The sequence below is a fragment of the Oncorhynchus gorbuscha genome, unplaced genomic scaffold (genome assembly GCF_021184085.1).
Source record: "Oncorhynchus gorbuscha isolate QuinsamMale2020 ecotype Even-year unplaced genomic scaffold, OgorEven_v1.0 Un_scaffold_1162, whole genome shotgun sequence".
NCBI lineage: Eukaryota > Metazoa > Chordata > Actinopteri > Salmoniformes > Salmonidae > Oncorhynchus > Oncorhynchus gorbuscha.
The window spans coordinates 24,789-47,184 of NW_025746027.1; the positions used below are offsets into that span (position 1 = coordinate 24,789).

A 22,396-nucleotide genomic window follows, 5' to 3' on the forward strand; every position below is an offset into this window, starting at 1 on the left:
ATTGCTTCCTGGTTGTGTTCCCCTCCGTCAATGGACAAAGACAAATCTGCTTTGTTTCTGTGTTGATTTGGGTTGTCATTTGGTTGCTACAGATTGTGTTTGGTTTATCAGTTGGGTCACAACGGTGTAACAAGGGTTAACAATTTGGTTCATAGTAGATCAGGGCTCTCCAACCCTGTTCCTGGAGAGCTACGGTCCTGAAACCTACAGGAGGGTAGCTGGCTTTCCAGGAACAGGTTTGGAGTTCAAATCTATAGGAGGGTAGCTCTCTAGGAACAGGGTTGGAGTTAAAATCTATAGGAGGGTAGCTCTCCAGGAACAGGGTTGGAGTGAACACCTACAAGAGGGTATCTCTCCAGGAACAGGGTTGGAGTTAAAACCTACAGGACGGTAGTTCTCCAGGAACAGGGTTGGAGTTAAAACCAACAGACGGGTAGCTCCCGAGGAACAGGGTTGGAGTTGAAACTAACAGACGGGTAGCTCCCGAGGAACAGGGTTGGAGTTAAAACCTACAGGAAGGTAGCTCTCCAGGAACAGGGTTGGAGTGTAAACCTACAGGACTGTAGCTCTCCAGGAACAGGGTTGGAGTGTAAACCTACAGGACCGTAGCTCTCCAGGAACAGGGTTGGAGTGTAAACCTACAGGACCGTAGCTCTCCAGGAACAGGGTTGGAGTTAAAACCTACAGGAGGGTAGCTCTCTCCAGGAACAGGGTTGGAGTGTAAACATACAGGAGGGTAGCTCTCCAGGAACAGGTTGAAGAGAACCTGTAGTAGACCAACAATGTTTGGGAACCACAGGGATTCCCCTCCTTCACTGAATACCATAGAAGTAGAATGATGGATCAGTGTCTAGTATATTTGTATCTATGCTGTATGCTTATTACCAGATGGTTCAGTGTCTCGTATCTTTGGATCTACAGTTGAAGTCGGAAGTTTACATACACATTAGCCAAATACATTTAAACTCTGTTTTTCACAATTACTGACATTTAATCCTAGTACAAATTCCCTGTTTTAGGTCAGTTAGGATTACCACTTTATTTTAAGAATGTGAAATGTCAGAATTAGAATTAGAGAGAGTGATTTATTTCAGCTTTTATTTCTTTCATCACATTCCCAGGGGGTCAGAAGTTTATATACACTCAATTAGTATTTGGTAGCTGTGCCTTTAAATTGTTTAACTTGGATCAAACGTTTCGGGTAGCCTTCCACAAGCTTCCCACAATAAATTGGGTGGATTCTGGCCCATTCCTCCTGACAGAACTGGTGTAACCGAGTCAGGTTTGTAGGCCTCCTTGCTTGCACACACTTTTTCAGTTCTGCTGACACATTTTCTATGGGATTGAGGTCACGGCTTTGTGATGGCCACTCCAATACCTTGACTTTGTTGTCCTTAAGCCATTTTGCCACAACTTTGGAAGTATGCTTGGGGTCATTGTCCATTTGGAAGACCCCTTTTGCGACCAAGCTTTAACTTCCTGACTGATGTCTTGAGATGTTGCTTCAATATATCCACATAATTTCCCTTCCTCATGGTGCCATCTATTTTGTGAAGTGCATCAGTCCCTCCTGAAGCAAAGTACCCCCACAACATGATGCTGCCACCTCCATGCTTCACGGTTGGGATGGTGTTCTTCGGCTTGCAAAGCCCCCCCATTTTCCTCCAAACATAACGATGGTCATTATGACCAAACAGTTCTATTTTTGTTTCATCAGACCAGAGGACGTTTCTCCAAAAAGTACGATCTTTGTCCCCATGTGCAGTTGCAAACCATAGTCTTGCTTTTTAATGGTGGTTTTGGAGCAGTGGCTTCTTCCTTGCTGAGCGGCCTTTCCAGGTTATGTCGTTATTGGACTCGTTTTACTTTGGATATAGATACTTTTGTACCTGTTTCTTCCAGCATCTTCACAAAGTCCTTTGCTGTTGTTCTGGGATCGATTTGCACTTTTCGCACCAAAGTACGTTCATCTCTAGGAGACAGAACGCATCCCCTTCCTGAGCGGTATGAAGGCTGCGTGGTCCCATGGTGTTTATACTTGCGTACTATTGTTTGTACAGATGAACGTGGTACCTTCAGGTGTTTGGAAATTGCTCCCAAGGATGAACCAGACTTGTGGAGGTCTACAATTATTTTCAGAGTTCTTGGCTGATTTCTTTGGACTTTCCCATGATGTCAAGCAAAGAGGCACTGAGTTTGAAGGTAGGCCTTGAAATACATCCACAGGTACATCTCCAATTGACTCAAAGGATGTCAATTAGCCTATCAGAAGCTTCTAAAGCCCTGACATCATTTTCTGGAATTTTCCAAGCTGTTTAAAGGCACAGTCAACTTAGTGTATGTAAACGTCTGACCCACTGGAATTGTGATACAGTGAAATAATCTGTCTGTAAACAATTATTGGAAAAATGACTTGTGTCATGCACAAAGTAGATGTCCTAACCAACTTGCCAAAACTATAGTTTGTTAACAAGACATTTGTGGAGTGGTTGAAAAATTAGTTTTAATGACTCCAACCTAAGTGTATGTAAACTTCCAACTTTAACTGTATATTTTATTCTTAGTGCCTCGTGGTTCAGTGTCTAGTATCTTTGTATCTATGCTGTATGCTTACTGCCACATGGTTCAGTGTCTAGTATCTTTGTATCTATGCTGTATTCTTAGTGCCACATGGTTCAGTGTCTAGTATCATTGTATCTATGCTGTATTCTTAGTGCCACATGGTTCAGTGTCTAGCATCTTTGTATCTATGCTGTATTCTTAGTGCCACATGGTTCAGTGTCTAGTATCATTGTATCTATGATGTATTCTTAGTGCCACATGGTTCAGTGTCTAGTATCTTTGTATCTATGCTGTATGCTTTCTGCCACATGGATCAGTGTCTAGTATCATTGTATCTATGCTGTATTCTTAGTGCCACATGGTTCAGTGTCTAGTATCATTGTATCTATGCTGTATGCTTTCTGCCACATGGATCAATGTCTAGTATCTTTGTATCTATGCTGTATTCTTAGTGCCACATGGTTCAGTGTCTAGTATCATTCTATCTATGCTGTATGCTTTCTGCCACATGGTTCAGTGTCTAGTATCATTGTATCTATGCTTTATTCTTAGTGCCACAAGGTTCAGTGTCTAGTATCATTGTATCTATGCTGTATTCTTAGTGCCACATGGTTCAGTGTCTAGTATCTTTGTATCTATGCTGTATGCTTTCTGCCACACGGTTCAGTGTCTAGTATCTTTGTATCTATGCTGTATGCTTTCTGCCACATGGTTCAGTGTCTAGTATCTTTGTATCTATGCTGTATTCTTAGTGCCACATGGTTCAGTGTCTAGTATCTTTGTATCTATGCTGTATGCTTTCTGCCACATGGTTCAGTGTTTGTGTCACTCCTCTCCACTCAAATATGTTAATCAGAAATGTCTAGTCAGTGGACAAAGATGGCTGCTTTGTTTCTCTATTGTCATTTGGTGGAGGTGGTGGTGGGTTGATGTTCTGTTAAACTTGTAATCCCACAGCTCTAAGACTAAGAATCAATGCTTTGGTTCTAGAAGAGCAGAGCAGACTGAAGGTTCCAGCCTCCAAGTGCTGAAGTGGTGCTCTTTATCTTCATAAAGGTCCTCTATTAGACCTGAATAGATCATACAATCTGCAGTAGACCAATAGTAGGTCATTGTGATGAGGTTTATCTTCATCAGGTAAAGGTCCTCTATTAGACTTGCATACTACCAGAAGTACTCTACCATTCATCAACACAAGACTACTGTTTCTTCTTCTTCTTCTCAATGCTCTCCTAAAGAACACATTCCTCCTTATGACTCCCTTCTTTCCAAACATTCACTTTCTATCCCTAAAGCCAACGTTTGGTCTACCCACTTTCACCAACGACTCCAATACTCAGCCCTCTAATAACAGCGACTTGCTTGGTTCATTTGTACGTACTTCAACCTCTCATTGTCTTAGTTACTGGGGTCTTTTGTCCTCTGTGACGTGTCCATGGAGCCTCTCACACTGAAATATTGATATTCCCCACTGCCCCGCGGGGCTGAATCAGAAGGCTAGATCCCATACCCCGAGAGATTGTGCAGACAGTGCAGATTGTCGTTGCTTACCAGTACCGCCATGGTTCACACAGAGAACAAAAGGCCAATAGAGAAACACAGGTGAATTTGTGTCTGTTGGAAAGCTGACAGACAGTACCTGGTTTTCCTTTAGGATTTTACCAGTACCGCCATGGTTCACACAGAGAACAAAAGGCCAATAGAGGAACACAGGTGAATTTGTGTCTGTTGGAAAGCTGACAGACAGTACCTGGTTTTCCTTTAGGATTTTACCAGTACCGCCATGGTTCACACAGAGAACAAAAGGCCAATAGAGGAACACAGGTGAATTTGTGTCTGTTGGAAAGCTGACAGACAGGACCTGGTTTTCCTTTAGGATTTTACCAGTACCGCCATGGTTCACACAGAGAACAAAAGGCCAATAGAGGAACACAGGTGAATTTGTGTCTGTTGGAAAGCTGACAGACAGGACCTGGTTTTCCTTTAGGATTTTGCCGGTGCTTATCTCTATTCCGTTTATTTTTAAACCTAAAAAAAACAACCTTACGGAAGATAAGTATACCCTTGAATCAAAATCAAATGATATTTGTCACATACAACAGGTGTACTGTGAAATGCTTACTTAACCAACAATGCAGTTGAAGAAGTAGAGGTAAGACAATATTTAGTAAAGAAACGAGAGTAAAGACTCTGATACAGCTACCACCACTATGAAGAATGCATTGATGTGTTGTGTTGGTTTGGCCCCAAAAATAAGGCTTTTTATTCAGGAAAAAAAGTTCACTTTATTTGCCATATTGTTTTGCAGTACTTGTTTTGTGCCTTATTGCAGACATGATGCATGTTTGTAATATTTGTATTAGTATTGTGGAGTAACTATACTGTTGTTGATCGAGCCTCACTTTTCTCCTGTCACAGCCATTCAACTCTGTAACTGTTTTAAAGTCAATATTGACCTCATGGTGAAATCCCTGAGTGGTTTCCTTCCTCTCCGGCAACTGAGTTCGGAAGGACTCCTGTATCTTTGTAGTGACTGGGTGTATTGATACACCATCCGTAGTGTAATTAATAACTTCACCATGTTCAAAGGGATATTCAATGCTTTTTAATTGTTTTTTTTACCCATCTACTAATAATGTAGGTGCCCTTTGAGAGGCTTTGGAAAACCTCCCTGATCTTTGTGGTTGAATCTGTGCTTGAAATTCACTGCTCAACTGAGGGACATTATAGATAATTGGATGTGTGGGGTACAGAGATGAGTTAGTCATTCAAATGTAATTATTGTACACTGACTGAGTCCATACAAATGATTATGTGACTTGTTAAGCAAATGTTTACTCCTGAGGTTATTTAGGCTTCGATATAACAAAGTGTTTATTGGGTTATTGACTCAAGAGATTTAATCTTTTCATTTTGAATGAATTTATAAACATTTCTAAAAACATAATTCCACTTTGACACTATGGGGTTTTGTGTGTAGATCAGTGACACAAAATCTCAATTTAATCCATGTTCTGATTGGCCAGTGAGGGACCAAGCATCGACACACCTACAACTTATTTACTCATCAAGGCTCAGCCTTTTCGCGCCACGTCCCGGTCTTGCACTCATAATTCCCGCTATGTAAATAGCAAAAAATATCTCTGACACCCCGCCCGACCTACAGCGCTACAGCCAATGCTGATATTTACAATTTTTTCAAATAGAGCCCTATGGTGAAACCTGTACCAGCGTAATGATGCTCTAGTGGCCTGGTGGTGTTCTGGAATCTGTGAAACCAGGAAATGTGTGTACTGTATAATGGAGATGTATATTGGTTACTGCTCTGGGGTATTGTCAATTAGTTTGTTTCTTTGTTGTCAAACCTTGGATAATCAATGTAAAGCTGATGTTGGTGATTCACTTTGTTTCATTTTCTCTTCCCCTTCTCCGTTCTCTTTTTCCTCTCCTCTCCTCTCCTCTCCTCTCCTCTCCTCTCCTCTCCTCTCCTCTCCTCTCCTCTCCTCTAGGACACTAATGGGTCCGTATGGGGTAGATCGTGCCGTTCATGAAATAGAATTTACCGACTGTGAGAATGGACTGGGTAAGTCTGTAATACATTCTATAATAGAACACACTCACAACACACTCACAACCTAACACATTCTATCCCACAACACACTCACAACCTAACACATTCTATCCCACAACACACTCATTATATTTACTGATTGTGAGAATGGTCTGGCTAAGTGCCTTCCCCATTCTGTTCTACAACACACTAGTTAACTACAGTCTAGAGCTGACATCATCATGGAACAGTAGAACCACATAATTAGAATGAACCATGTTGCTTTAACAGGACAGGTGTGTTCTAATCATTCTAATTATATTAGTGTAGCATATACATGCAGAGTGAACACATGTTCCTTCCATGTTCTGTGAGTACTGGATCTATACTGTAGGTTAACCTGTCACAGATCTATGAGTACTGGATCTATACTGTAGGTTAACCTGTCACAGATCTATGAGTACTGCATCTATACTGTAGGTTAACCTGTCACAGATCTATGAGTACTGGATCTATACTGTAGGTTAACCTGTCTATGTAGATCAAGTGGCAGGAAAACTAGGCTAAGAGCAGAGGACAGTACAGGTTTTTGTACATGTCCATAGACAGACTGAAACAAACAGACTGTAGATAACAGTTACCAGTGTTTTAGAGCTAGTGTGTGTGTGTGTGTGTGTGTGTGTGTGTGTGTGTGTGTGTGTGTGTGTGTGTGTGTGTGTGTGTGTGTGTGTGTGTGTGTGTGTGTGTGTGTGTGTGTGTGTGTGTGTGTGTGTGTGTGTGTGTGTGTGTGTGTAGTAGAGAAGTGAGACATGTGGTGAGGCTTTAACCGCTGAGTTCTGTCCTGCCAGGATAATGACAAGAAGATCAGTTGTTTACTACAATGTCCTGACAGCAGGATACGTATGACACGCACGAAGACAGTATGCACACACACACATTCACATATGCACACACACACAATCACACACACACACACACACACACACACACACAGCACACACACACACAACACACACACACACACACACACACACACACACACACACACACACACACACACACACACACACACACACACACACACACACACACACACACACACTCACATATGCACACACACAAATTCACATATGCACACGCACACACATGCACACGTATGCACACACACACACGCACACGCACACACACACACACACACACACACACACACACACACACACACACACACACACACACACACACACACACACACACACACACACACACACACACACACACACACACACACACACACACACACACACACACACACACACACACACACACACGGTATTGTAAAAGTCCTCCCACTAAGATATGGTGGTCATGGTGAATAGGCTTGGTAAATAAGACAGCTGTCCCTACACAGCAAAACACATCACCCTGGTTGATGTATAGATAGATACATGTTGTAAATCATATCCTTACTGTCCTGGACTTGGTATGCAGACACACAGTCGTACAAAATGGAGTCGGCACCACCAAGCCTTAGAGGTGCTGCCTTCTGGGTCCATTCATCTGTAGTGGACCAGAACGACCCACAAGCAAAGTACATTTAGAGTTCATCTCCTCTTCCTCTCTTTAGAGTTCACCAACTCTTCCTCTCTTTAGAGTTCACCTCCTCTTCCTCTCTTTAGAGTTGATCTCCTCTTCCTCTCTTTAGAGTTCACCTCCTCTTCCTCTCTTTAGAGTTCACCTCCTCTTCCTCTCTTTAGAGTTGATCTCCTCTTCCTCTCTAGAGTTGACCTCCTCTTCCTCTCTTTAGAGTTCACCTCCTCTTCCTCTCTTTAGAGTTGACCTCCTCTTCCTCTCTTTAGAGTTCACTAACTCTTCCTCTCTGTTGAGTTCACCTCCTCCTCTCTTTAGAGTTGACCTCCTCTTCCCCTCTTTACAGTTGACCTCCTCTTCCTCTCTAGAGTTGACCTCCTCTTCCTCTCTTTAGAGTTCACCTCCTCTTCCTCTCTTTAGAGTTCACCTCCTCTTCCTCTCTTTAGAGTTCACCTCCTCTTCCTCTCTTTGGATTTCACCTCCTCTTCCTCTCTTTAGAGTTCACCTCCTCTTCCTCTCTTTAGAGTTCACCTCCTCTTCCTCTCTTTAGAGGTCTCTTCATCTTGATGTGTCTGAGTCCTGTGGTCTCTACAAGCTGTTTCATCTCTTATATTATGGGATGTCTCATCCTGTGAATGTCCCTGACACCCTGACAGAACTACACCCTGACAGAACTACACCCTGACAGAACTACATAATGAGAGAGAAAACACCCTGACAGAACTACACCCTGACAGAACTACACCCTGACAGAACTACACCCTGACAGAACTACACCCTGACAGAACTAAACCCTGACAGAACTACACCCTGACAGAACTACACCCTGACAGAACTAAACCCTGACAGAACTACACCCTGACAGAACTACACCCTGACAGAACTACACCCTGACAGAACTACACCCTGACAGAACTACACCCTGACAGAACTACATAAAGACATAAATACACCCTGAAATAACTACACCCTGACAGAACTACGCCCCAACAGAACTACACCCGACAGAACTACATAATGACATAACTACACTCTGACAGAGCTACACCCTGACAGAACGACATAATGACATAACTACACCCTGACAGAACTACACCCTGACAGAACTACATAATGACAGAACTACATAATGACAGAACTACATAATGACATAACTACACCCTGACAGAACTACACCCTGACAGAACTACACCCTGACAGAACTACACCCTGACAGAACTACATAATGACATAACTACACCCTGACTAAACTACACCCTGACAGAGCTACACCCTGACAGAACTACACCGTGACAGAACTACATAATGACAGAACTACACCCTGACAGAACTACATAATGACAGAACTACACCCTGACAGAGCTACACCCTGACAGAACTACACCGTGACAGAGCTACATAATGACAGAACTACACCCTGACAGAACTACATAATGACAGAACTACATAGTGAGAGAGAAAACAACCTGACAGACAGAGGGAGAACCTAGCATATCAAAGAAGTAGAGCGAGAGAGAGGAGATAGAGAGGAGAGAAAGGACAAGGAGAGGAGGAAAGGAGTGAAGGAAGAGCAACTCCCAAAACCTGATCCCAGAAAATTAACATGCTCCTCTCGCTCCAAACTCAATTAGCGCTAACATATTGTCTGCCTGGAAAGAGCAGACTAGCCCTGAGCTACACAGGTACTGCTCTAATGGATGGATGGTGTGTGTGTGTGTGTGTGTGTGTGTGTGTGTGTGTGTGTGTGTGTGTGTGTGTGTGTGTGTGTGTGTGTGTGTGTGTGTGTGTGTGTGTGTGTGTGTGTGTGTGTGTGTGTGTGTGTGTGTGTGTGTGTGTGTGTGAGTGTGTGTGTGTGTGTGTGTGTGTGTGTGTGTGTGTGTGTGTGTGTGTGTGTGTGTGTGTGTGTGTGTGTGTGTGTGTGTGTGTGTGTGTGTGTGTGTGTGTGTGTGTGTGTGTGTGTGTGTGTGTGTGTGTGTGTGAGTGGTGTGCGAGAGAGTACGAGAAAGTATATTCCATTTTGTTATGAGCGATACATTTCTGTCCGTTCTACAGGTAACTCCCCAAATAAAGGAAACACTTGAATAAATGAGGGTTACATAGTATATTGAAAGCATGGGGTGCTTCCACACAGGAAGCTCCAGACACTTGTAGAGTCTAGGCCAAGGCGCATTGAAGCTCTTCTGGTTGCTTCGTGGTGACCAAACGTGCTGTTAAGACACTTTATGTTGATGTTTCCTTTATTTTAGCAGTTACCTGTAGCAGCAGGCTACACGGAGAATGGAACATTGTAGTTAGGGGAAACGGCTCGAGTCGCACAATATAACATTGAGGATAAAGTTTGGAATGACACAATTTCATGTGTACAACATTTAAAGACCTGCATCACTATACTGAGATCTTTGCCGTTTCTAAAAGGATGTATTTGGGTGTTTTTGGAGCCTTCCCTCATGTTCTTTCAGGGGCCCCCATACTACACAACGAGGATGAGGAAGATATTTGCTGTTTCTATAAAACGTGTAATCATACAAAAGGTGTCTGGACCCTTTTAATAACATACTATTGACATCAAAAATAGAGATTTGGTCGTAAAAAACACCTTCTCCTTTAATCCATGTATTAGAGCCTAATCCCACAAAGGTGACACTGCCTGACATCCCACCCTATTCACGATATAGTGCACGACTGTTTTGAGCAGAACCCATAGCGAGAGCAGGGATACAGCACATATAGACCAAGGTGATTGAGCGGACAGGAAGTGGGTTTTGATCTGGCCAGGCAGCTGGTGTGTACGTCCTTGGTGACAGGTCAGAACCCCTGCAGTTTGTTTTGTCTCTGAGGCATTATGCTAAGATGCCTGCTGAAACCACCCACTTCTGACCCCCCCCACTACCGCCCCCCTCCAGCTACGATCCTCATCCAACCTCCTCCACTATACTAAGCCCTCATATGGCCTGATCCAATGAACTAATTGTCCATTAAGTTGTGGAATGTTTAGCAACAATGGAAGTGGATGAGGCAGATTGATTGTTTGATATATTAGAAACATGACATTCATTCCAATACAGATTTATTAGAAACATGGCATTCATTCCAATACAGATATATTAGAAACATGGCATTCATTCCAATACAGATATATTAGAAACATGACATTCATTCCAATACAGATATATTAGAAACATGACATTCATTCCAGTACAGATATATTAGAAACATGACATTATTCCAATACAGATATATTAGAAACATGGCATTCATTCCAATACAGATATATTAGAAACATGACATTCATTCCAATACAGATATATTAGAAACATGGCATTTATTCGACTACAGATATATTAGAAACATGGCATTTATTCGACTACAGATATATTAGAAACATGGCATTCATTCCAATACAGATATATTAGAAACATGACATTCATTCCAGTACAGATATATTAGAAACATGACATTCATTCCAATACAGATATAATAGAAACATGGCATTCATTCCAATACAGATATATTAGAAACATGACATTCATTCCAATACAGATATATTAGAAACATGGCATTTATTCGACTACAGATATATTAGAAACATGACATTCATTCCAATACAGATATATTAGAATCATGACATTCATTCCAATACAGATATATTAGAAACATGGCATTCATTCCAATACAGATATATGAGAAACATGACATTCATTCCAATACAGATATATTAGAAACATGACATTCATTCCAATACAGATATATTAGAAACATGGCATTTATTCGACTACAGATATATTAGAAACATGACATTCATCCCAATACAGATATATTAGAAACATGGCATTCATTCGACTACAGATATATAAGAAACATGACATTCATTCCAATACAGATATATTAGAAACATGACATTCATTCCAATACAGATATATTAGAAACATGACATTCATTCCAATACAGATATATTAGAAACATGACATTCATTCCAATACAGATATATTAGAATCATGACATTCATTCCAATACAGATATATTAGAAACATGGCATTCATTCCAATACAGATATATGAGAAACATGACATTCATTCCAATACAGATATATTAGAAACATGACATTCATTCCAATACAGATATATTAGAAACATGGCATTTATTCGACTACAGATATATTAGAAACATGACATTCATCCCAATACAGATATATTAGAAACATGGCATTCATTCGACTACAGATATATAAGAAACATGACATTCATTCCAATACAGATATATTAGAAACATGACATTCATTCCAATACAGATATATTAGAAACATGGCATAGAAACATAGTCAGGTATTAACCATCTATAGACCCATCTATAGACCCATAGTCAGGTATTAACCATCTATAGACCCATAGCCAGGTATTAACCATCTATAGACCCATCTATAGACCCATAGCCAGGTATTAACCATCTATAGACCCATAGTCAGGTATTAACCATCTATAGACCCATAGTCAGGTATTAACCATCTATAGACCCATAGTCAGGTATTAACCATCTATAGACCCATAGCCAGGTATTAACCATCTATAGACCCATAGCCAGGTATTAACCATCTATAGACCCATAGCCAGGTATTAACCATCTATAGACCCATCTATAGACCCATAGTCAGGTATTAACCATCTATAGACCCATCTATAGACCTATAGCCAGGTATTAACCATCTATAGACCCATCTATAGACCCATAGCCAGGTATTAACCATCTATAGACCCATCTATAGACCCATAGCCAGGTATTAACCATCTATAGACCCATAGCCAGGTATTAACCATCTATAGACCCATAGTCAGGTATTAACCATCTATAGACCCATAGCCAGGTATTAACCATCTATAGACCCATCTATAGACCCATAGTCAGGTATTAACCATCTATAGACCCATCTATAGACCCATAGTCAGGTATTAACCATCTATAGACCCATAGCCAGGTATTAACCATCTATAGACCCATCTATAGACCCATAGCCAGGTATTAACCATCTATAGACCCATCTATAGACCCATAGTCAGGTATTAACCATCTATAGACCCATAGCCAGGTATTAACCATCTATAGACCCATAGTCAGGTATTAACCATCTATAGACCCATCCATAGTCAGGTATTAACCCATAGTCAGGTAGACCCATTAACCATCTATAGACCCATCTATAGACCCATAGTCAGGTATTAACCATCTATAGACCCATAGTCAGGTATTAACCATCTATAGACCCATAGTCAGGTATTAACCATCTATAGACCCATCTATAGACCCATAGTCAGGTATTAACCATCTATAGACCCATAGTCAGGTATTAACCATCTATAGACCCATCTATAGACCCATAGTCAGGTATTAACCATCTATAGACCCATAGTCAGGTATTAACCATCTATAGACCCATCTATAGACCCATAGTCAGGTATTAACCATCTATAGACCCATAGTCAGGTATTAACCATCTATAGACCCATAGTCAGGTATTAACCATCTATAGACCCATCTATAGACCCATCTATAGACCCATAGCCAGGTATTAACCATCTATAGACCCATAGCCAGGGATTAACCATCTATAGACCCATCTATAGACCCATCTATAGACCCATAGCCAGGTATTAACCATCTATAGACCCATAGTCAGGTATTAACCATCTATAGACCCATAGTCAGGTATTAACCATCTATAGACCCATCTATAGACCCATAGTCAGGTATTAACCATCTATAGACCCATCTATAGACCCATCTATAGACCCATAGCCAGGTATTAACCATCTATAGACCCATAGTCAGGTATTAACCATCTATAGACCCATAGTCAGGTATTAACCATCTATAGACCCATAGTCAGGTATTAACCATCTATAGACCCATCTATAGACCCATAGTCAGGTATTAACCATCTATAGACCCATCTATAGACCCATAGTCAGGTATTAACCATCTATAGACCCATAGTCAGGTATTAACCATCTATAGACCCATCTATAGACCCATAGTCAGGTATTAACCATCTATAGACCCATAGTCAGGTATTAACCATCTATAGACCCATAGTCAGGTATTAACCATCTATAGACCCATAGCCAGGTATTAACCATCTATAGACCCATCTATAGACCCATAGTCAGGTATTAACCATCTATAGACCCATAGTCAGGTATTAACCATCTATAGACCCATAGTCAGGTATTAACCATCTATAGACCCATCTATAGACCCATAGTCAGGTATTAACCATCTATAGACCCATCTATAGACCCATAGCCAGGTATTAACCATCTATAGACCCATAGCCAGGTATTAACCATCTATAGACCCATAGTCAGGTATTAACCATCTATAGACCCATCTATAGACCCATCTATAGACCCATCCATAGACCCATCTATAGACCCATCTATAGACCCATCTATAGACCCATCTATAGACCCATAGTCAGGTATTAACCATCTATAGACCCATAGTCAGGTATTAACCATCTATAGACCCATAGTCAGGTATTAACCATCTATAGACCCATAGCCAGGTATTAACCATCTATAGACCCATCTATAGACCCATCTATAGACCCATAGTCAGGTATTAACCATCTATAGACCCATAGCCAGGTATTAACCATCTATAGACCCATAGTCAGGTATTAACCATCTATAGACCCATCTATAGACCCATAGTCAGGTATTAACCATCTATAGACCCATCTATAGACCCATAGTCAGGTATTAACCATCTATAGACCCATAGTCAGGTATTAACCATCTATAGACCCATCTATAGACCCATAGTCAGGTATTAACCATCTATAGACCCATAGTCAGGTATTAACCATCTATAGACCCATAGCCAGGTATTAACCATCTATAGACCCATCTATACACCCATAGTCAGGTATTAACCATCTATAGACCCATCTATAGACCCATAGTCAGGTATTAACCATCTATAGACCCATAGTCAGGTATTAACCATCTATAGACCCATAGTCAGGTATTAACCATCTATAGACCCATCTATAGACCCATAGTCAGGTATTAACCATCTATAGACCCATAGTCAGGTATTAACCATCTATAGACCCATAGTCAGGTATTAACCATCTATAGACCCATAGCCAGTATTAACCATCTATAGACCCATCTATAGACCCATAGTCAGGTATTAACCATCTATAGACCCATAGTCAGGTATTAACCATCTATAGACCCATCTATAGACCCATAGTCAGGTATTAACCATCTATAGACCCATAGCCAGGTATTAACCATCTATAGACCCATAGTCAGGTATTAACCATCTATAGACCCATAGTCAGGTATTAACCATCTATAGACCCATAGTCAGGTATTAACCATCTATAGACCCATAGCCAGGTATTAACCATCTATAGACCCATCTATAGACCCATAGTCAGGTATTAACCATCTATAGACCCATAGTCAGGTATTAACCATCTATAGACCCATCTATAGACCCATAGTCAGGTATTAACCATCTATAGACCCATAGCCAGGTATTAACCATCTATAGACCCATAGTCAGGTATTAACCATCTATAGACCCATAGTCAGGTATTAACCATCTATAGACCCATAGCCAGGTATTAACCATCTATAGACCCATAGCCAGGTATTAACCATCTATAGACCCATCTATAGACCCATAGTCAGGTATTTACCATGTAGGACCACACAGAAAATAGGATGGCATTTGGGAGACAGGCATACATATACAGCAGTCGCTTGACACACACACACACACACACACACACACACACACACACACACACACACACACACACACACACACACACACACACACACACACACACACACACACACACACACACACACACACACACACACACACACACCTTTAACCTGAGGCAACCATTAAGTTACCTTTTGTTGTAATAACCATGTAGTAAAGTTCATCGGTGGTTGTTGTTGGCCTGTTACCTGGGCAACACTTTCCTTATAGTTTACCTCAGTCCAACAAAAACTGTTCCGGACTGTCCCGGAGTGTCTCTGTAGAATATACATACACTGTATACTATCAGTACCTTGCTTATGTAGCCATTATTTCAACTGCAGCGGTATTAGTATGCTAATTTACATTACAAAGGCTTTGTGAAGGGTTACCTGAGTTTCTGTATCCCCTCAAGGCTGTTGGAGACAGTGCTTTAGTTGTGTAGGTTTAACTCATGCTATGTTATTGACACAGATAGGCCTGTTGATGTAAAGAGAATGTACAGAATACCCACCACTATTGTGACAGCATACAGACTCATGCTATGTTATTGACACAGATAGACCTGTTGAAGTAAAGAGAATGTACAGAATTCCCTCCACTATTGTGACAGCATACAGACTCATGCTATGTTATTGACACAGATAGACCTGTTGAAGTAAAGAGAATGTACAGAATTCCCTCCACTATTGTGACAGCATACAGACTCATGCTATGCTATTGACACAGATAGACCTGTTGATGTAAAGAGAATGTAGAGAATTCCCACCACTATTGTGACAGCATACAGACTCATGCTATGCTATTGACACAGATAGGCCTGTTGATGTAAAGAGAATGTACAGAATTCCCTCCACTATTGTGACAGCATACAGATATATTTCTGCTGTTCTGCACAATGACTGAAGAACAAGGTCAACTCTCCAAACTGCATAAACTTCAGTGGATGGGATACATTTTTTAGTCGTTCAATTGGAGAAGACTCTACTGTTCTTCCTGAGACAGCTTTCAGCTCAGAGTCATTAGTAACCCAGTGACAGACAGACAGTAGTTAAACATGTATAGGCTACTATTAAACAGCCCTCTGTTCTATGAGTCATTACTAACCCAGTGACAGACAGACAGACAGTAGTTAAACATGTATATTCTACTATTAAACAGCCCTCTGTTCTATGAGTCATTATTAACCCAGTGACAGACAGACAGACAGTAGTTAAACATGTATAGGCCACTATTAAACAGCCCTCTGTTCTATGAGTCATTACTAACCCAGTGACAGACAGACAGACAGTAGTTAAACATGTATAGGCCACTATTAAACAGCCCTCTGTTCTATGAGTCATTACTAACCCAGTGACAGACAGACAGACAGTAGTTAAACATGTATAGGCTACTATTAAACAGCCCTCTGTTCTATGAGTCATTATTAACCCAGTGACAGACAGACAGACAGTAGTTAAACATGTATAGGTTACTATTAAACAGCCCTCTGTTCTATGAGTCATTATTAACCCAGTGACAGACAGACAGACAGTAGTTAAACATGTATAGGCCACTATTAAACAGCCCTCTGTTCTATGAGTCATTACTAACCCAGTGACAGACAGACAGACAGACAGACAGACAGACAGACAGACAGACAGACAGACAGACAGACAGACAGACAGACAGACAGACAGACAGACAGACAGACAGACAGACAGACAGACAGACAGACAGACAGACAGACAGACAGACAGACAGACAGACAGACAGACAGACAGTAGTTAAACATGTATAGGTTACTATTAAACAGCCCTCTGTTCTATGAGTCATTACTAACCTAGTGACAGACAGACAGACAGTAGTTAAACATGTATATTCTACTATTAAACAGCCCTCTGTTCTATGAGTCATTACTAACCTAGTGACAGACAGACAGACAGTAGTTAAACATGTATATTCTACTATTAAACAGCCCTCTGTTCTATGAGTCATTACTAACCCAGTGACAGACAGACAGACAGTAGTTAAACATGTATAGGCCACTATTAAACAGCCCTCTGTTCTATGAGTCATTACTAACCCAGTGACAGACAGACAGTAGTTAAACATGTATAGGCTACTATTAAACAGCCCTCTGTTCTATGAGTCATTACTAACCCAGTGACAGACAGACAGACAGACAGACAGTAGTTAAACATGTATATTCTACTATTAAACAGCCCTCTGTTCTATGAGTCATTACTAACCCAGTGACAGACAGACAGACAGTAGTTAAACATGTATAGGCCACTATTAAACAGCCCTCTGTTCTATGAGTCATTACTAACCCAGTGACAGACAGACAGTAGTTAAACATGTATAGGCTACTATTAAACAGCCCTCTGTTCTATGAGTCATTACTAACCCAGTGACAGACAGACAGACAGTAGTTAAACATGTATAGGCTACTATTAAACAGCCCTCTGTTCTATGAGTCATTACTAACCCAGTGACAGACAGACAGACAGTAGTTAAACATGTATAGGTTACTATTAAACAGCCCTCTGTTCTATGAGTCATTACTAACCTAGTGACAGACAGACAGACAGTAGTTAAACATGTATATTCTACTATTAAACAGCCCTCTGTTCTATGAGTCATTACTAACCCAGTGACAGACAGACAGACAGTAGTTAAACATGTATATTCTACTATTAAACAGCCCTCTGTTCTATGAGTCATTACTAACCTAGTGACAGACAGACAGACAGTAGTTAAACATGTATATTCTACTATTAAACAGCCCTCTGTTCTATGAGTCATTACTAACCCAGTGACAGACAGACAGACAGTAGTTAAACATGTATATTCTACTATTAAACAGCCCTCTGTTCTATGAGTCATTATTAACCCAGTGACAGACAGACAGACAGTAGTTAAACATGTATAGGCTACTATTAAACAGCCCTCTGTTCTATGAGTCATTACTAACCCAGTGACAGACAGACAGACAGTAGTTAAACATGTATATTCTACTATTAAACAGCCCTCTGTTCTATGAGTCATTACTAACCCAGTGACAGACAGACAGACAGACAGTAGTTAAACATGTATAGGTTACTATTAAACAGCCCTCTGTTCTATGAGTCATTACTAACCCAGTGACAGACAGACAGACAGACAGACAGACAGACAGTAGTTAAACATGTATAGGTTACTATTAAACAGCCCTCTGTTCTATGAGTCATTACTAACCCAGTGACAGACAGACAGACAGTAGTTAAACATGTATATTCTACTATTAAACAGCCCTCTGTTCTATGAGTCATTATTAACCCAGTGACAGACAGACAGACAGTAGTTAAACATGTATAGGCTACTATTAAACAGCCCTCTGTTCTATGAGTCATTACTAACCCAGTGACAGACAGACAGACAGTAGTTAAACATGTATATTCTACTATTAAACAGCCCTCTGTTCTATGAGTCATTACTAACCCAGTGACAGACAGACAGACAGACAGTAGTTAAACATGTATAGGTTACTATTAAACAGCCCTCTGTTCTATGAGTCATTACTAACCCAGTGACAGACAGACAGACAGACAGTAGTTAAACATGTATAGGCCACTATTAAACAGTCCTCTGTTCTATGAGTCATTACTAACCCAGTGACAGACAGACAGACAGTAGTTAAACATGTATAGGCTACTATTAAACAGCCCTCTGTTCTATGAGTCATTATTAACCCAGTGACAGACAGACAGACAGTAGTTAAACATGTATAGGCTACTATTAAACAGCCCTCTGTTCTATGAGTCATTATTAACCCAGTGACAGACAGACAGACAGTAGTTAAACATGTATAGGCTACTATTACACAGCCCTCTGTTCTATGAGTCATTACTAACCCAGTGACAGACAGACAGACAGTAGTTAAACATGTATAGGCTACTATTAAACAGCCCTCTGTTCTATGAGTCATTACTAACCCAGTGACAGACAGACAGACAGTAGTTAAACATGTATAGGCTACTATTAAACAGCCCTCTGTTCTATGAGTCATTACTAACCTAGTGACAGACAGACAGACAGTAGTTAAACATGTATAGGCTACTATTAAACAGCCCTCTGTTCTATGAGTCATTACTAACCCAGTGACAGACAGACAGACAGTAGTTAAACATGTATATTCTACTATTAAACAGCCCTCTGTTCTATGAGTCATTATTAACCCAGTGACAGACAGACAGACAGTAGTTAAACATGTATAGGCCACTATTAAACAGCCCTCTGTTCTATGAGTCATTACTAACCCAGTGACAGACAGACAGACAGTAGTTAAACATGTATAGGCCACTATTAAACAGCCCTCTGTTCTATGAGTCATTACTAACCCAGTGACAGACAGACAGACAGTAGTTAAACATGTATAGGCTACTATTAAACAGCCCTCTGTTCTATGAGTCATTATTAACCCAGTGACAGACAGACAGACAGTAGTTAAACATGTATAGGTTACTATTAAACAGCCCTCTGTTCTATGAGTCATTATTAACCCAGTGACAGACAGACAGACAGTAGTTAAACATGTATAGGCCACTATTAAACAGCCCTCTGTTCTATGAGTCATTACTAACCCAGTGACAGACAGACAGACAGACAGACAGACAGACAGACAGACAGACAGACAGACAGACAGACAGACAGACAGACAGACAGACAGACAGACAGACAGACAGACAGACAGACAGACAGACAGACAGACAGACAGACAGACAGTAGTTAAACATGTATAGGTTACTATTAAACAGCCCTCTGTTCTATGAGTCATTACTAACCTAGTGACAGACAGACAGACAGTAGTTAAACATGTATATTCTACTATTAAACAGCCCTCTGTTCTATGAGTCATTACTAACCTAGTGACAGACAGACAGACAGTAGTTAAACATGTATATTCTACTATTAAACAGCCCTCTGTTCTATGAGTCATTACTAACCCAGTGACAGACAGACAGACAGTAGTTAAACATGTATAGGCCACTATTAAACAGCCCTCTGTTCTATGAGTCATTACTAACCCAGTGACAGACAGACAGTAGTTAAACATGTATAGGCTACTATTAAACAGCCCTCTGTTCTATGAGTCATTACTAACCCAGTGACAGACAGACAGACAGACAGACAGTAGTTAAACATGTATATTCTACTATTAAACAGCCCTCTGTTCTATGAGTCATTACTAACCCAGTGACAGACAGACAGACAGTAGTTAAACATGTATAGGCCACTATTAAACAGCCCTCTGTTCTATGAGTCATTACTAACCCAGTGACAGACAGACAGTAGTTAAACATGTATAGGCTACTATTAAACAGCCCTCTGTTCTATGAGTCATTACTAACCCAGTGACAGACAGACAGACAGTAGTTAAACATGTATAGGCTACTATTAAACAGCCCTCTGTTCTATGAGTCATTACTAACCCAGTGACAGACAGACAGACAGTAGTTAAACATGTATAGGTTACTATTAAACAGCCCTCTGTTCTATGAGTCATTACTAACCTAGTGACAGACAGACAGACAGTAGTTAAACATGTATATTCTACTATTAAACAGCCCTCTGTTCTATGAGTCATTACTAACCCAGTGACAGACAGACAGACAGTAGTTAAACATGTATATTCTACTATTAAACAGCCCTCTGTTCTATGAGTCATTACTAACCTAGTGACAGACAGACAGACAGTAGTTAAACATGTATATTCTACTATTAAACAGCCCTCTGTTCTATGAGTCATTACTAACCCAGTGACAGACAGACAGACAGTAGTTAAACATGTATATTCTACTATTAAACAGCCCTCTGTTCTATGAGTCATTATTAACCCAGTGACAGACAGACAGACAGTAGTTAAACATGTATAGGCTACTATTAAACAGCCCTCTGTTCTATGAGTCATTACTAACCCAGTGACAGACAGACAGACAGTAGTTAAACATGTATATTCTACTATTAAACAGCCCTCTGTTCTATGAGTCATTACTAACCCAGTGACAGACAGACAGACAGACAGTAGTTAAACATGTATAGGTTACTATTAAACAGCCCTCTGTTCTATGAGTCATTACTAACCCAGTGACAGACAGACAGACAGACAGACAGACAGTAGTTAAACATGTATAGGTTACTATTAAACAGCCCTCTGTTCTATGAGTCATTACTAACCCAGTGACAGACAGACAGACAGTAGTTAAACATGTATATTCTACTATTAAACAGCCCTCTGTTCTATGAGTCATTATTAACCCAGTGACAGACAGACAGACAGTAGTTAAACATGTATAGGCTACTATTAAACAGCCCTCTGTTCTATGAGTCATTACTAACCCAGTGACAGACAGACAGACAGTAGTTAAACATGTATATTCTACTATTAAACAGCCCTCTGTTCTATGAGTCATTACTAACCCAGTGACAGACAGACAGACAGACAGTAGTTAAACATGTATAGGTTACTATTAAACAGCCCTCTGTTCTATGAGTCATTACTAACCCAGTGACAGACAGACAGACAGACAGTAGTTAAACATGTATAGGTTACTATTAAACAGCCCTCTGTTCTATGAGTCATTACTAACCCAGTGACAGACAGACAGACAGACAGTAGTTAAACATGTATAGGTTACTATTAAACAGCCCTCTGTTCTATGAGTCATTACTAACCCAGTGACAGACAGACAGACAGACAGTAGTTAAACATGTATAGGCCACTATTAACCAGTCCTCTGTTCTATGAGTCATTACTAACCCAGTGACAGACAGACAGACAGTAGTTAAACATGTATAGGCTACTATTAAACAGCCCTCTGTTCTATGAGTCATTATTAACCCAGTGACAGACAGACAGACAGTAGTTAAACATGTATAGGCTACTATTAAACAGCCCTC

At 40.5% G+C, this 22,396-nt stretch overlaps 1 protein-coding gene across 6 annotated transcripts in view; it reads left to right on the plus strand.

Moving 5' to 3' along the window:
• LOC124021689 (syntaxin-binding protein 4-like) overlaps positions 1-22,396 on the plus strand; it is a 131,437-nt gene that overhangs the window by 19,312 nt on the left and 89,729 nt on the right. For all 6 annotated transcript variants that reach the window (XM_046336803.1, XM_046336802.1, XM_046336800.1 and 3 more), the window contains exon 2: positions 6,072-6,145. In XM_046336803.1, the coding sequence (XP_046192759.1) occupies positions 6,072-6,145 (74 nt within the window). The remainder of the gene's footprint in view (positions 1-6,071; positions 6,146-22,396) is intronic.